This window comes from Aquila chrysaetos, chromosome 1, assembly GCF_900496995.4.
Source record: "Aquila chrysaetos chrysaetos chromosome 1, bAquChr1.4, whole genome shotgun sequence".
NCBI classification, from domain to species: domain Eukaryota; kingdom Metazoa; phylum Chordata; class Aves; order Accipitriformes; family Accipitridae; genus Aquila; species Aquila chrysaetos.
Window position 1 is genome coordinate 67,339,309 of NC_044004.1, and position 17,714 is coordinate 67,357,022.

The 17,714-nt window shown below is 37.4% G+C and overlaps 1 protein-coding gene across 3 annotated transcripts in view; it reads left to right on the top strand.

The window, feature by feature from the left end:
• LOC115345423 overlaps positions 1-17,714 on the top strand; it is a 59,052-nt gene that overhangs the window by 36,702 nt on the left and 4,636 nt on the right. For all 3 annotated transcript variants that reach the window (XR_003924817.1, XR_003924824.1, XM_030024103.1), the window contains exon 6: positions 9,302-9,393. Coding sequence is in view for 1 of the 3 variants with exons in the window: in XM_030024103.1 (XP_029879963.1) it covers positions 9,302-9,393 (92 nt within the window). In the remaining 2 variants the exon portion in view is untranslated. The remainder of the gene's footprint in view (positions 1-9,301; positions 9,394-17,714) is intronic.

Sequence of the window (17,714 nt, forward strand, 5' to 3'; positions counted from 1 at the left end):
CTTGATCCTGACTCACAGATATGTATCCCTCTGTCCTGCCTCCTGTCCCAGTCTGTTCCTGTTGCCAAACAGCCAGCCTAATTCTGCTCCAGCCTTCTTTATTTGACATCTCCATCTTGCAGGATGGATCTTGTAACCCTCAGCTGAGTCTTCCCTTTGCCAGCATTGACTGCTTGTATTAGCTTTTCACTAAACTTTAGCTTCTATGAGCTTTTCACTGGCCTAAGCTGCTGAACTATAAGCCCAGCTGAGAGCCTGAACTCCTATTCCTCTGTGGAAACTCATTAAAAATAAAGTGACTGAAAAGAAATCTGCATGAAAAGCTCCTGATGCAAAATTGGAGACTTAATGCTTTTGGGACCTAAGGAACTTACTCAGTTCCATCTCTTTCAGTCAAAGGGCACTGAGAAATAGATACAAAGATCTGACTCTTGTGAAAATAAGACACTTATCTGACACAAGTTTTCCATGATAAACAGAAGCAATAACAAAAATGTGTTTGCCATAAATGCTTCTTGGGCCTTTCACAGACTTAACTTGGCTCTGAGTTATGATAGTCACTGAATATTTTCTTAATCTACTGGACTTAAAAGTCCCCAGGTAGGCTGTTGCTATCAGCAAAATGATCTGTCTGCTTTGATCTTCCCTTTTTCTCTGCACTCTATAATCTTGGTATAAGGAAATGTAAGATTATGAAAAGCCAATGGATTCTGAAACAGCCAGGTATTGAGAATGAGTTAGCATCCATTCTGTCTTCCAATGCCTTCTGTTTAGGTCTTTTACACATTTCAAAATCTAAATTTTCATGCAAGCAGACAAAAAAGAACTGATTTAAGCTACTATCAATAGGATACTGCTGTCTCAATGAATGGGAATGTTTAGACTACATCCACAATGTGTTTTTGCAAATATTGTTTAAAAAGGCAAAGAAAGGCTCTGAAAACCTTTATTTGATTGTACTTCAGGATTAAACTGCAACATGACAACTTGCCTTAAACTGACTCAGTGGCAGCCTGGAGTTGTCCACCCCCAGATCAGATCAGGCAGTGAGCTAGCTCTCAATTGCAGTTTGTGCTTTGGTCCTCCATTCATTACAAGGAGGAAGCAATCTGTTACAGTCTATTCAGCACAGGATTACTTTTCCTTCCTAGCTGGTCCAGATCTGCTGGCCAACAAGACTGGATATCCTGCTCCCACCACTCATGCTGTGCACATCGCTGTAAGCGATTAAAAGTAGAAACCTTTGTGGAGTCACTGAGAGAGCTGTGATGCTATTCAGTGGAACAGAAAAATGTGAGGCAAACATGCAAGAAATTGTAACTGTCCTTTTTAAAGGATATAGTTGGTTTTACTTTATGATAGTCTCCTATTTGGGTCTAATAGTCAAAAATATGTACTCTGGTTCTTTGAGCTGATACATGTGAGCAAGCCCTAGATGTGCGCAAATTTCCCTATGCGAATGATGGCAGATTAGATTACAGTGCTGGGGTCATGAATGAAAAGAGAGAGGAACATAATTTGACAGGATATTTTCAAACAAAATAACTGATCATTTTATTGGTACTACCTGTACATTTGTACTATAGGTAGAGAAAGTTGAAGCTGAGCATCAGGTCAGCTATGAGATGATGTTTGTTACATATCTTTATAAAAAAGCCTCATAATTATATCCTTACAATATCTGCAAAAATGTTGATTTCAAAGAAAAAGGTTTTAAAAATCTGCTATTTAATGCTTTTAAACCTTTTAAGTCCATGCATTTGTAAAAATGTTTTATTTTTTTTACAATATACTAAAAGAACAGAAACTGCAGGTTATCCTTCTTTTTGAGGGAAAAGTGATTCTTTCCTTAGGCTGAATAGATTTTATCATTAAGAGCTAAGAACTGATAAATAGTAGTGAAAATGGCTAGGAATATGCAAGAAAAATATGTTTTCTAATAATTTATTTAATGATTAGTGCCAATATTCCTCAAACCATATTAAAGCAACTGTCAAACTAGCTGAATACCTAAGTCTTCAGTAAAAAATAGTAAATTATTTGATAAAAAATATCAGGATTAATTCTAAAATGTTTTTAGCAAATGACATTAGTCCAGCTGTCTTGTAAAGTAAGAGGACCAGAACTTTTTCTATATCTTCTGGGAACAAACCCTGACTAATTCTGTAAATGTTTGTACAGATTTGGTTGTATTCCTTTGAGTCTAAACTGCATATTAAATTATGAATATTGTCAAACCTCTTGTAGGAAAGGCTTGATACACTGTTTAAAAAGCTAAATAATTCATTCAATTAAAAATATGAGGCAAGAGCTTTAAGGCTGTAGGCAAACATGAGTTCTTGTATGTTAACATCAGCGTTTGTGTGTATATCACTAGGCATATGTAAAAATACATATGAACTCCTAAGATCTACTGATCCACTTTGCTTACAGATACAGCAAAATGGATACAGATACTTTGTTGATAGTACAGAATGGATATTATCTGTTTATTTGTTAATGCCAAATAACTAGCAACTTGCCTTTTTTTAAACATTAATAACAAGAAGAATAACTCTCACTAATGTTCTGTGAGGTTATTAACATAGCTCCTTACGGTATTTACATGACCCTCTTAAGGTTCATACTACCATCTTGCATGATGGAGAGGCAACACATATTTTTGTCAGCTTTTCTTGCTGGCAGGCTTCCTCCAGGACCCTGGAGAGACATTCCACAAGAGCAGAAGTGTGCAAGTGAGGAGAGACTGAGGGAAGAGGAGTAGATGTCCTTCTTTTGCTGTCTTCTACCAACCTTTGTTGAATAAAGTTCACGTGAGTAATAGGATGCAGAAGAACTGGATGGGTCTGAGGTAGTGTAAACTGTGGAGAAGCCCTGATTCTTTTCTTCTGGTAGTCCATTGTGGCCTGCAAGAGCCCAGGGGTCTTGCAGGTTGACCTGGAGCCTGTTTTTCATTCCTCCTCCTCTCAGCAAAAGTGTGAAATCTTTTGAACAGAACTTTGAGGCTGTTTTTTTCTCTTTGTTTTCTGCTATAAGTTATTCCTCCTATAAAGGTGATAGAATGCAGAATATTTCTCTTTCAATGAGCTAGATAGCTAAAGATGTCAGTTAAATCAAGGGTCTAGCTTATCTCTATCAGCCAAAAACAATCCAAGCCAAAGGAGCTGATGACAAATATGTGAGAAATCAAACATATTTGATGATAAGGAAATAATGCCAGAAACCTTGCATTGACTTGGTTCATCCTTATTCATGAACAGAGATGAGTCACAATCAGGCACTGGTTTGAACTTAGTTCAGCTTTTTCATTCTGTTGCCCACCTCTATTTCTGTCATATGGAATAATGATTTTCTAGCAGTATACAAGGAGGCAAGTTGGAATTTAGTTTTTGCCTAGTAGGCTGGTTTAGGTTTTGATGGTTTTGTGGGGTTTTTTTTGTGGTTTTTGTTTGTTTGTTTGTTTAAAGGTGCATATGCTCAGCAAAGAATAAACTTCAGCTTCAATAGTTGACATTCCTTTATGTAGCTGAAAATAGAGCATTGTAATGAAAAAGCATTGACCAATTTTGATGGGAAAGGCTGGTAACAACGCTCTTGTTGCCCATTCATGGAGAAGCATTGTTGAAGAAAGACTCACTGAACATGTTAGCAGCACTCTCAACATTGAGTGAGGTGCTTCACATAAGCAATCTGATATATACTTTGAAAAAATAATGCTATGATTGAAACACTTGCAAGACCACCCATCTTTAATGGTTGGACTTATTCAAGGCTATGACAGATCTGGTACTGGAAAGAAAGTAGAATCTCAGAAGCCATGTATCTATAAATATTTTTCAAACCTATGTTTTCTACAGATAGGTCCTATATGAAAAAATACATTAATAGTAGCACTTCTGAATGCCCTGATGAAAATTAACCTTTACAATGAAAGTCAGTTTTCCTCCCCTGGCTTAACAGATAATGCTAATAAGAAATCTTTCATTTTTTGAATGAAAGACTTGGTGCAATAGAGGCCAGAAGCTGAAAGGCCAGGTGTTGGATGGTACAGCTTTATCTATGACAGCTGAACAGTTTTGAAAATCTGATCTTTAGAGCTGAAGGACTGCCAAATCTGGAGGCCTTACTATGTTGCTGGTGCTCACTACTAAATAGGGGTTGCAGAATCACACTCTCTCTTGAGTTCACCCGGTGTGAAAACATCTGCACCCCTTTTTTCCTCTGTAAAGGAACATTGGCCAGTTGCTGAGCTTCAGCAGAAGAGTAAGTCTAGCTCTAATTCTCTTTTATGTCACCATTTTAGGTGATCTGTAGTCAGTCACACCTGGGTAGAATGAAAAAAAATCAAGGCTGGGATTCAATTTAAATCCTCAATATAAATGGGTTTTTAAGAAACAATCAAATTATTCCTGTCTGCTTCAGGCACATTTGATACAGAAAAGCTGGTTGAAGAAACTCTCTAAGACTCGTTTTGGAGTTTTAGAAAGCAGGCATTCTTTATTGCAGTGCTGGATGCATGGGGGATAGTTCCACCTAGCGTGCATGCCACAGCTTTAGCACTAACAGGTTATATAGAATAACTAATTGCATATTAATCAGATTAGTATACATATACATAAAAATAATTGCAACTGATTATCTTAGTACTGCCTACATCCAATCATGCGCAATGAAGGATCTATTTGAGTCGAAGGGCTGCTTTTGCGACCACCGACCCATTTGAAGTTCTTGTTGGCTGTTCTTGAAGTCTTTATTCTTGTCCTTGTTCTTTGCTTAACGCAGCTTCAGTCACATGTGGTCAGTTTCAACATTGTTCTCATCTAGCGTACAGGAACATTTAGTCATAAGAGCAAAGAACTGCAAAACTTATGAGTAACTACCTCTACTAGTTAATTGCTTGGCTATACTTTTGTCTATTGTTTCAATCATAGTGTTAGTATAAGATTTCTAATAATTATTTACCAAATCTCACTTTTACAGTCACCTAACAGCAAAGCAGTTTCCACAGCTGGTACAAAATAGTAAAACCATCAAAATATTTAGATATACCATACAGAATGTATGGAAATATGCTATCACATTTACCTATTTTTTTCTTATTGTGTAAGAGAAATGGCCAATTTTTCTGTCAAAAAGAAAAAAATAGTTTCAGATGAGGAGGTGTTATCCTTTTTAGATTCCAGTGTAACCAGTTTTCAATTATGTGCTCCTAAAATGGTGGGGCTATTGGTAATTAACACTATTACAAGTATAATTTCAAACCACCTAGCACAATTTGTGGGGGCTAAGTTTTACGGTGGCTCACTTCCATCTTACAACAGGAAACTCTGGAACCAATTATTTTTCTTGCTTTATTCATCACAGTTCATGGTCATACATCTATCAGAAAAAAAATACACTTGTTTAATAACATGAAGGTACACAACTGATGGGGCTTTTTCATGGGAAAGCTTGTAAAACATTTCATTTCATAAAGGACAGTGTTAGCTGGAAATAAGATTTGCAGGAAGGAAAGGAGAAGAAAGCTATAGCACTGCAAATAAACAGTACATTTTCAAATGCAGCTTGAAACATAAAATAAAAAAGGTGAGGAGATTTCACTTTCTAAGACAGGATAACAATTTGACCTTTACAGAAGATATTCACACTACGTATTGCTCAGGCCCTTTGATGCTTTGTTGATAAAATCAAAAGCTGTTTAGAGCAAATTAGAGTTAGCTTGATTTTGAAGCAACTGAAAAAATGAGAACAGTTTACAGCAGTGATAAAACAGAATTTTGATCTCCCAACCAAGGCCATAGTTGTTTGAACTACAGTCTTTATTCTTTCCTCTGTTTCTTCTGACCTAGTATTATTTCTTCTTCGTCTTGTATTTTTGCATTACAGTTTAACAGAAAAGCTTCGCTGAATGGAACAGGGTTTAGTTTAGGACTACAGCTTTGTATGTATTTCTAAAGGGATTTGTAGGCAATCTTTCTGAGTACTGCTATATTTTTAGTAGTCCTCTCACTTGCCTATTAAATACAGGGCTTAACAATAGTAATTACTGCACAAATACTAGGGTCCCAAAGTAGTACCATTTACTTCAATGAAGAGCTGCTGTGAAAGCACATTTGAAAAATAACCCATGGTGACAAGAGATGGGGAAGAAGGGAAAGAAACTGCAGTTGAAAGGGCTTTTTCTGAGGGAGCATAATTCATTCATGTGTATACAAGATTCTTTTCCCTGTTGTTTGCATTTTCACTACAATAAAATAAGTCCATGGAAGTGCCTTGTGGGCAGAAAGTGAGTTCTGTAATGGAAAGGTTTATATGACTGAAGTAAAGAAAGGCTGTGAAATAGGGTACTGCTGGGAGGCTGGAAATGAGCTGGATCAGCTAGGAGGGGACCAGCTATATAAGGGGTAGAAGGGAAAAGATTAACTGTGGGATCAGACTGAGAGACTAGCAGGGCACAACAAAAGACCTACAAGGCGTAGCAGGAGAGAAGTCAAGGAGTGTCAGTGAAGACATAGTATCTTTTCTGAACTGGAAACTTTAGGGCCATCTTCCATCAATATCCCTGTGCCAGTGCAATGACAGTCAGGGACTCCCAAGGTATTCACGTGTGTGCTGGTTTAAGTTCTATTTTGTTTGTAAATCCAATATTGCTTTGGTGGAGGTGAGCTGTTGTAGCGGCATATTTTCATTATTTGCAAGAACTAGTTGTACACTGCAATGGAAAACTCTATATTAATTTATTTTTTTCATGTTATGTTTCTGCTCTTTCAAGACTGCCGCAGACTAAGAACTGTTGACTTTATTAAGCTTTCCCCTTTTTTAGAAATGAAAGTTTTATTGAAAAAGTATCAGTCTTTTAAGGATTTGTTTTGTTTTTGCCAAAAAATATATTTTTCTTATCTCTTTAAGTATTTTCTATGTTTATGGAGCTCACAATATTTTTCTTTTAGGTTATAAAAGGAATTAGTGAAGGAAGTAAGGAAAGAGAAAAAGACATATGTTTCCTTTTGTCCCAAAATCTTAATAGAGAAGACAGGACATTTGACATGTTTTTCACTCATTCTAGCATTTCACATTTTGTCTTTCTTTCATACATTATGTACTCCAGATCTCAAACAAACTTTTGTGTACGTGCTAATACTGCCTTGAGACAGGTCCACTGCTTGGTTCAGTAGACCATGTCATCACTGAACTCTGGCATTAGGGGAAAAAAAAAGGGTCAGTGGCTTTGCTCACGTTTCCTTTTAAAGAGGATAGCTTTGTAGATCCGCCTCACTCCATGTTTAACCACTGAAGTAAAATTCATCACTACACCCCCCCCCAAAAAAACCCTGAACCCCCCCCCCCCCCAAACCCCAGGCTTATCAAAAATGCTGTCTCCAAATGCTATATGGGAACACTATTTCTAACTAGATTTCTGCCATTTGGGTTGAAGACTCCATTTTTTTCCTCGGTGAGGTGTGGGTGTGCTAACCAAGCAGCTGAACTGGATGAATGATACTCTGATCTTACAGGCACTTGGAAGAGATTTCAAGATTTCTAATGCACAGAAATAAAGCTGATGAGACTGTCACGACACAAACACAATATTCTTCTTAACACAAGCAGGAAAAGAGACCCAATTTTAGATGTTACTTTGGTTTTCTAAGTGCCCTTGAAATGCATTGCATGTAAACAAACCTATCCTCTGGGTTGGATAACTGGACTAACACATGCTGTCTTGATTCTTCAAAGCGATTGCTTTACTTGCCAATATCAAATTCAATTCTAAAGCCTAGGAAAAGTTTAAGGATATGTAATTTCAACATATCTTCTGCTTTTTTTTTGACCAAAATGTAAAACGCAGTCTGAGTTTTTTATGATTTGAAACATGCTTAGAAAAAACACGGGGAAAAAGAAACGTAAATTTATTATAACTCTAGTATGGGCCCTATCTGTTGCAGTATATACCAGCTTTACCAAAGGACTTTTTATCAGAGTTTGTGCTAAGCAGAGAGGACCATAATAGAAAGTTCAGTTTACAGAAAGCATGTTTATTTCAAGTATTTCATGCATGTAGATGTTTTCAACATGAGCTGGCAAAAACACTTTACATAAAATGTGCAACAGTGCAACTACCTTTTCTAAACAAAACAAGGTTGTTCTGTTTGCTTGTTAAGTCAGCTTTAGCAGTTCTTAGAAATGTCATTTATTAAATGTCAAGCTAATTACTTGTAATATCAACCCTGAAAAGCAAACCTTTGTGGGTGCACTTTCAGAAGCTTTATTCTTTTCTGTTCACAGTCTGTCTGGTACATTTCTAGTAAACAAATTGACATTTGTCCAAAGGTATTAAACTACTTGCTAAATATGTATATTTGTTTAGAATATAGGAGGATGTTTCAAAATACTTTAATGAAAGGAAATGCAGAATATATCTTTATTTTAAATGATCAGGTTTTTAAAACATGGCTGTGATACACAACAGGTGAATTCTAGAAAATATTCCATGTCTGGCAGGGACCACTTCCACATCTGTGGGGGAGCAGGGATTGGTTTTGTTCTTGCTGCTGAACCCGACACCAAAAGTACAATTAGTGCTGACTCAATAGCTATTTCTATACCATGAACCATTACACCTTACACTGCCTGCTTGCACTGGAAGTGTGCTACCAGCAGTAACTGCACTATTAGGAAGAGTAACAGACCTCCTTTTGTTGAGAAAAGAGGTTAGTAGAAAGAAAACATATTTCAGTGTTATAAGTGCTTGGTCTGCAATGACATGTAAATCAGTAAAAATGAAATGAAAGTTGTGAATCAGTAGAAATAAAAGGACTGAGAATTTCCATACTGTTTACACTGCAAAAATGGAATTATTGCATTTGAAAACTCTTAACAAGCTCTGAAGTAGCCTAAATATGTATCTGCAAGGGAAAATGAAAACAAGCACTGTCATGGTGTGTTAGTTAAATCTAGTTTACATAGGTAACCCTAAAGTAAAATTGCAACAGTCCAAAGGATCTGGCATAGGGTTAAAGTTCAGAGTAGAAATGACAAAGGTTGAAGCTTCGAGATGAAAGAGCTTGGGAACAGAAACAGTAATTTTTGCAGTGGTAGCTGCTGTGGGCACAGGTAGTTCCCATTCTAGAAAGTTTGCATTCTGCATATCAAAAAAGGCAAGTGCTGACGCAGTAGGAAGCAGATGTCAACTCCACTTCTGGGAACTGAAACTACTAATTCAATAGCTTCACTACAAATAAGTAACGTGAAGTAATTTGGATAAATAACATATTTTTCAAAACCACACCTATCTTCCCAACAGACAAAGTATACCATGACTGGAGAGGTGTGATTGCACCAAATCCTGTGAAGGAGTACAGCCAGGCAAGGCAAAAAAGCGTGAAGGGCAAGGAGGTATGTAAAATGACCAAGTATTGGTCAGGAAGGATCAGCTCTGCGTACATTAGAAATTCTTGCATTTTAGTAATGAACTTTGCTTTCTAAGTCAGTGATCTATAATATAAACAATGTTGTTATCAAAACAGGGGAACAAAGTTTATAGTTGGGGCAGTAGCCAAGATTTTAGGTCCAGAAAATTCTCAGCTTACCGGACATCCTTACATTATTATGAGTACTGTGAGTCCATTACTATGGACAAAGCAGTGCTTCAATATTGGTGCACTACCGTGAGTAGAACTTCATGAATGTAAGTCTATTGCATTATGTACATGCATATGACATATTACATACAGACCGTCATATAAAGAACAGATCCCTGTTCTAAACTAAACCAAACAGTGTATCTAGATTTGTGGAATACATAGGCTTTTAAATGCTGATAGTCACTATGTGTTTGATAACACAGGCTAATCTCAAAATTGAAACAAGTTTATCTAGATGTACCTTTTCTTTAAGAAGAGGGACAGGTCGACTGATATTTGATTTGCATCTTTATGTCATGGCTCTCTCATTGTTTCATCAACTTGATTTTTACAACACGCTATCCAGAAATGTAAGCTTTTTTCCCTAAAAAAGCTGAAATTATTTGACATAGCCTCATGTAATGTAAGGCAGAAACTGGGTAATTTAAATTACCATACCTTTATACCAATTTTAACAAATATTTTATGAAAAATCCCGAACACTGCAAAGATTACAGATTCTCATATTCATATAGTTAAAATGAGGGAAAGCTCAGAAAGCAATAAATACATTTAACAAAACTTTACACATTCTATATACAAGATTTAGAAACTATATGGTTTTGAGGTACAAAGTTTAAATGTTAAAAGTAATTTAAGGTAGCAAGCAGCTGTTGGAGGTAACTTCCCTACTTAAAGTTTTCTGTTTGACCTTAGAAGTGAATAGATCCTACTATTTAATAAAATTATTTTAAACATATTTTAGCCTGTTGGAAAACACTTATGAAGACTGAAAGGCCTGCAAGAAACAAAAGTAGAAGTTTTTTTTTTTCTTTAAATATTTCTTCTGTTCTTAAAAAGTAGCATCTATCTGTGAATAAAGCAGAATATAAAAGAAGACAGAAGGTTTGATACCTTAAATTGAGTTGGACAGGATTCTGGATAGTGACAGTTGAAATTCTAGCACCTCTTCAATTGAGAGATATTATCCCTAAAAGCATCTTACAATGATAGTTACTTTCAAATGAGTGTTGTGGTTTAGGCCCAGCTGGCAACTAAGCACCATGCTGCCACTCGCTCACTCTTTCCCCTCCCCGGTGGGATGGGGAGGAGAATCAGAAAAAAAGGTAAAAACTCGTGGGTTGAGATAAAGGCAGTTTAACACAAGAAGAGAAGAAATAACAATAATAATAATTAAAAAAAGAAAATGCGAAGCAAGTGATGCACAATGCAATTGCTGACCACCCGGAACCCCATGCCCAGCCCATTCCTGAGCCGTGATCCCTCCTCCCCCTCTGGCCAGGTCCCCCAGCTTATATACTCAGCATGATGTCATATGGTATAGAATATCCCCTTGGCTTCCAGCTTCTTCTCAAAATTAACTCTGTCCCAGCCAAACCCAGGACAATGAGTCATCCTCAGATAGCTACAGTCAGATAATTGTTCTCTGTATTCTTTGGAAAAGACTATGAACCTTGCCTTTGTATAAACAAGAACTTTTCTTTCTGTACTGTAATTCAGTTCTCTTTGTAAATTCTTCTAACAGTCAGTTAATTCACAAAGAGAGTGACTCTGGACTGATAAGGGTATTTTCACCTCATGAATCCAGGACCTTGCTGTAGGCAACTGTGTCATTTAGATATTTATTAAGCACTAGTTTTCAACTAGTTAATTTTTCTTTTGCTCCTACTACTTCCATGGAAAAACAGCTCTTGTCTCCTTTGGTGGTCAGAAACCTTCAGTTTTCATCCTAAATTTAGGCAAGGCCAGTTTGTATTTACTCTATTTTGTCAACATTGCCATTTGGCTTTACCGGTCTTCTCCGTCCTTGAGTTTTTACACTCACTCCTGCCTGAATCAGTTGTGCCCACTGTCAGCCTTTGCCTCTCTGGGCTGAAAAAGGTGAAACGACTTCTTTTTTCCTCTCATATGAGACACTCTTCATTGCCCTAATTGTCCTAACAGCCATTTCTCTGCACTTTAACCAATCAGAATTCACCTTGCTGGAATGCTGAGTGACCACAGTGATACAGAATATAACAATTCACAGAGTACCATTAAGCTTTACCTTGTCTGACATTTCTAGGATCAAATTTACTTCTACTCAGCTATGGCTTATTGTCATGCTGGAAATTGGTTAGACATCCAGGTCTTCCTCCTCTACCATTATCTCTAACTAAAAAACTTGCATAGAATTTCTTCTCATTAATCAGTTTATAAACTTGCACTTCCACTGTTCGCTCTGTTTCTATAACTACAGCCTGCAATATTATCCAGTTCTTCTTTTCCTATATGACGCTTTGATCTTCCAGGTTTATTGGTGCTGTACTCCAACTATGTATCACTTCACTGGTACACTCTTATTCTATGCTGAATACTAATAGAAGTATTATTATGTTCACTAGTGACACAGATTTTTGGAGGAAATCCACCAGTAACCTCCTGGTAGCCCATAGTTTCTTGTTTAGATCAGTGCACCACTGGCTCTCCTTTACTCAGCTCCTTATCCACCTTACAAATAATGAGAAACCACAGCTAGGAACTAAATCAGAGTTAGAATTAGTTGAATGTAAAAAATTGCACAGCTAAGAGATGAATTTTTTACTGTATTTGAAAAAGATAGGTTTGAAAGTGTAACTAACTGTGCACCTATGCATACTAAACAACTTATGGTTGTATTTTGAGATTTACGTGTTCTCCATCTTAAACTTTGTATTTTACAAGTGGCCTCAGAAATTATCCGCAAATTGGTGACTCATATTGTTTCTGGTTTGAAAACTGTACTAGAAAGTGTGATTGTCTATATTAATGGCATGCCCAAAGATGTCATATTTAGTATCTGCTACAAACTTAGGCTGATGGTGACTAAAAGCAAAATGTAATATTCAGCCTTAAGAGTATTCTAACAATTGGAATGTGTTAGGAATTTATGTTAAGATATTCAAGCTGCAATAAAGGTGTTAACTGAAGAATCCTGTAGATGTATGCAATGACAGTGAAGTAACCCTTGCTAGCCGATGATGTGCAAACCTTTCTGAGGAAGCCTTCCAGAGGAAGAGTGAAAAGTCCACAGACTACACTCACATTTAAAAGATAGTATGGAAAAAAAAATAGAAAAAAAGAGAAATAAAGATCAGATGGGATGGGATGGAGTTAGCGTCCTTGTCCAGCTTTAGATCAAGAATAATGTTCAGATGAAGAAGTATTGCTGAATGCAGTAAATTTTCACCTTTGACACCATGTAAGAGTCTTGGGGAGTCTAGATAAAACAGGTTACCTCTTGCCTAGAGAGGCATCTAATCAAGTCTAAATTAAAATTGCATTTTATATTTATTTGTAGTCTGTTGTTTCTAATCTTGCATCAAAATGCCTGACCTTATTTAATAAAGAGTTGCTTGATTATTAAGTTTGCTTGATGTTAAGAATGAGATAAGCATGGAATGCTACTTCCATGGAAGAGTAAAAGGAAGGACTAAGCGTCATGAGCAGATGTTGCTGAGAAACTATGTCTCGGGGTGAGTTTATGGAATTTAGGGAGCCAGAGTATCTCCTGCTACACTGCAAACACTTGTATTAGGAACAGGGGCTGAGTTTACTGTGTAGCACTTATTGAAAAGTGTTTTTTTCAGCAAGGATAAGCCAGCATTTCCTCTACAAGGAGCAAATGACTGAGAAATATACCCTGACTTTAGGCAAATCCTGAAGCTTTACAGCTGAAATGTTTCCCCCACCCCAAAATTAGTTTCAATGGCATTTTTGTCAGAATTTCTCAGGCCTAGAATATCTGCTGTGGGGAGGAAAGGAGAAAAACAGAAATTCTAACCCTCTCATGAAACCAAGCATGCAGACGGGGTTTTGGGTAGGCTATGAAAAAGTAAAGTCAAAATAACTTTGCTGATTCATTCAGGGCATTTTATTCAATATAAATTTCTGGCATCACAAGTGAATGCCTTAGCCACTGTGTAGAATCTCTTGATTTTGTTCTGCAACAAAACAAAACTGAACTTCAAAATCTTAAAATGTCATGTGAAGTTATGAGTGAGCCTGTAATGAACACATTATCCAAAGACAGGACAGTACTCTTCATTTGCATAGGTAAACATAGCTAAATTACCTTCTCAAAAGAGGCTTCGATGGTAGGCCTGTATTGCCAATGCAGTTACATTTTGTTTTCACAACTGAATCTGGGGCACATCCTTTCAATTATTTTCAACATCAATTCAGCTTTCTATTTGCAATACCCATGTTCCTGGTAGGTAAGTTACCATGTAAACCTATGTGCTTGCTTCATGGCATCTTTATTTGATTAAAGCCAGCTACAATGTCTAATCTACCAAGAAGAAAAACTAACCTGGATTAAAATACAGACAAGAAGTGGTGAAGAAGTGGAAAGCATGTCATGCACAAAGACATCTTTGTTACTGAACGTTTCATGTGAACAAGAATCACCTTGCAGAGTATTTCCATGTCTGATTGCATTTTCTTTAATGAGAAAAGGCAACAGAGTTCACTGTAGCTTATGAATCTAGATAAAACAGTGAGTGTGCTCAGAAAGTGCCTGTAGCTTTGCTTACATCTACACACAAGGGGTATTGTTGTTTCAGAATGGCTTTCATGTACTCTTTGAAAGATTAACAGAAACAAAAAAGTGAGAGTGGTTCATTAAACTTTAAAATATGCTTAATACAATCTTTCCCCAAAAGACACATGAGGAAGAATAGGTTATAGACAAGGTGTTACGTTACCAGAATGCCATTATTTTGAATTATTGATTTATTTTCTTTGGGAGGAGATAGAATATAGCTGTGGTGTTTCAAGAGCTGAGATAGCTTGGTTTGCTTGCAGTTTGCACTTTAGTAGGATTTTGCACTTGACCTAAAATAGGAGACAGTTATTTAAATCAAAAGCTCTTCCAAAGCTAGCTGTGAATTACCCATTTCTGCATTATGATTCAAGGCTGATAAAGAGTTCTACTGTTTATCATGCAAAGTGGTTTCATGGTTCAAATTCACCAGTTTAGACAGAATATCATAATAATCTGAATTGAACAAAATATGAAACATCCTTTTCCACTCTATCTGATTCACAATAGAATGATCAGCTTCTATTCTTCGCATTGATGAATGGTGCCAGTTTCAGTGTTCCAGCATGCAACTGCAGGTGTTTTTCCTGTGCTACCTTGTGGGCTTGGCAGAAACTCTTTGTAGATGGTCCAAAACAACCTCTTTAATGCACTTTATGTTCATTCTTAAGATTAACCTTTACCACACTGTCTGTTCTAAAGTAACAACCGTTAAGCTCCTGATGTACTGTGACAACTCTGTGTCATGCCAATCAAAATCACTTCATTGTTTCCTTGTGTTACTTCATCTGTCTGTATTCCTCTGTTGTCTCTTAATTTTTCTTGCAATTGTGAATTATCTGAGATAGTAATTGTTCTATACTTCTTGTATTCAAGCAGTGTCCAGCACTATGGGGGACTGGGAACAAGACTAAGGTCTTGAGTTTCTGTGGTGTGGTACCACTAACTATAATAGACGAGCTGAATTTTTTATCTGGTTGCAACCTAGTCACCTCTTCCAGTCTTTCATATGACACCCTTAGTCCAGTTTCTTCTGGGCTGCAGTGATCTGTGATTACTGCAAAAGTGGGTTTTTTTTTTAAAACTTTGGGACAGAAGTCTTAATAGTCTTTTGAGTCATCAGGGTTCTGCATTTCAGCTTCTTCCCAGTTTCAGAAATTGCTGGAAATTTTAAAATGATATCTTGAGTAATTTTCCTTGTTGTAGATTAATGTAATTATTATATCCATATATATCCTGTCCTAGTAAGAAAATTTAAGGTATTCACAAATAGATCTTGGGCCCTGTACAAAAGAGGTGGAAGACTAGCAGAGCTAGAATGGAATAAATCAGTTTGCTGCCCCTGATTCTGGAGTAGCTTTCCATGCAGACATTATTCTTAAATAGAAGTTACTTTTATTCCAGAATAATTATTCAGCTCACAAAGCAGCTCCGGCTCTGAGACAAAGCTGAGACTTCTAACACTTTGTAAGTTTATCTCTGAATTCCTGCTGTGCAGATGGCACAGTGGGCTGGGGAGCAGCAGGACTGGGAAGCAATAGAGGAGTTGGCAGGTTGGTGAAGAAGCTAACAGGTGGCTTGTGAAGTGGAAGCAAGGTCTTCATTGCAGGCCACCCTTGTCTCAGGGAGAATAAAATTTTGAATTCAAAGGGGGGAGGTATCCTCACATGAAAGCATATGCAACCTACTGGACCACATGCTGGAGACTTGAAAGGTAGTTTGGGAAGTAAAGGAGAAGAATTGTGAACTTTTGGATGACCCTAGGTAAAAATTGGAAATCTAGAGGGAGGAATGGCTGTTCGAAGGGTATCTACACACTGAGATGGTGGATCAGTGCAAATAGAGGGCTGTTGAAGAAAAATACTCTATGAGGTCTTCAGATGAGGTAGTTTGTTTTGTTGTTGTTTTTTTTTTTTTTTTCTCTCAGCAACCTTATCAGAGTACAGATTGCTGTAACAGCCAATTAAATTCCTTTTGCAAGTGGGAAGCAGGAGAATGAACTCAATTGGCAAGTGGCTCTCAGAGTGTGAAGTGGGAACAGCTCATTCCGAGTCAAACACATGCTTCACTGCACTGTTTTATATGGAAGATTCTGAGAAGATAAAGCCATTTGACTCCTTTGTTATAGCAGTGTATCAAATAGCCTGGCGAGTGCAAATTGTAAAGAACCTTTTCGTGTATTTCTCACCTCCCACTTTTCAGGGGTTGATGATATGATTTTCCTTACTGTTAAGGAAGTAAGGTAAAATATACCTTACTTAAGAAAGATTATTTAATATTTAAGAAAGTAAGGTGAAAAATAGTTTTCACTCAGCTGTATTAAGCCTTATGGGTAGCATTCTGCTGATCAAGGGTTTATCTTCTCAAAATGTTCATTTTTTAAATGAACAATACTTGTAAGTGTTTGAAACTTGATTGATGAATATCAGAGATATTCAGAGGTCTGGTTCTGGCACATAATGATCACATGCATAGTAGGATTTTAGTTTCTTTCGTCAGCTCATAATCAGAATCACATACTGATAAGCACAGCTGGAGGACCTATGAGTCCCTTGGACAACGTCTTGAGTATTTCCATGGGGAAATTTTGTGTGAATTACTAAGATACATTGGAAGTAACTTAGAAAGTTATCGAGTATCTATCTTGCTCTGAATTCATACATTTATACCCAGACATGTGCAAAGTCACTTACTGTAGTGTTGGATCTGTGCCCAGAAATTCATTTTTGGAGAATGACTCTTGAGGTTTTATGCAGATAGTATGCTTATTGCACCTCTATGTCCACTCTTTTCTCATGTTTTCTCTCAGACAGCTGGTGTTAACATCCAGACTGCATTAAAATAACTAGTCACATCTTGATTGCACAAGAAGTGTAATTTAATCTTCATATTAAATCATAAATGGTCACTTTATTAGGCATTGGCTTGCCTTTAGACCACATGAACTAAAATGTAGATTGCCTTTCAGCATATACCTTACATGCCTGAGAGGGTTTCCAAATGGATGAATGGGAATGATAAGATGATAGGCTTTAGCCACTCTCGTTCTGGGAGGAGCAACTTCAGGACTCACATCCCTACATCAAAACCAGAAGCGAAGACCAAAATATAGCAAGCTAGTATAAAAGCCAACCAAACTGGACAAGACTACTTGGTGGTGACACAGAACTTAATAAATAAATTACCAAATAACTATACATGTATGTTATGGGTTTGTGTGGTGGGTTTTTTTGGTAGTGGGGGAGGGGCCGCAGGGGTGGCTCCTGTGAGAAGCTGCTAGAAGCTTCCCCGGCTCCAAGTCGGACCCACCTCTGGCCAAGGCCGAGCCCAGCAGCTACACTGGTAGTGCCTCTGGGATAACACATTTAAGAAGGGAAATCTGCAGTGAGTAGGGGGATTGGAATGTGAGAGGAACCCCTCTGCAGATACTGAGGTCAGTGAAGAAAGAGAGGGAGGAGGTGCGCCGGAGGAGGGGATGCCCCCGCAGCCCGTGGTGAGACGGCAGGCTGTCC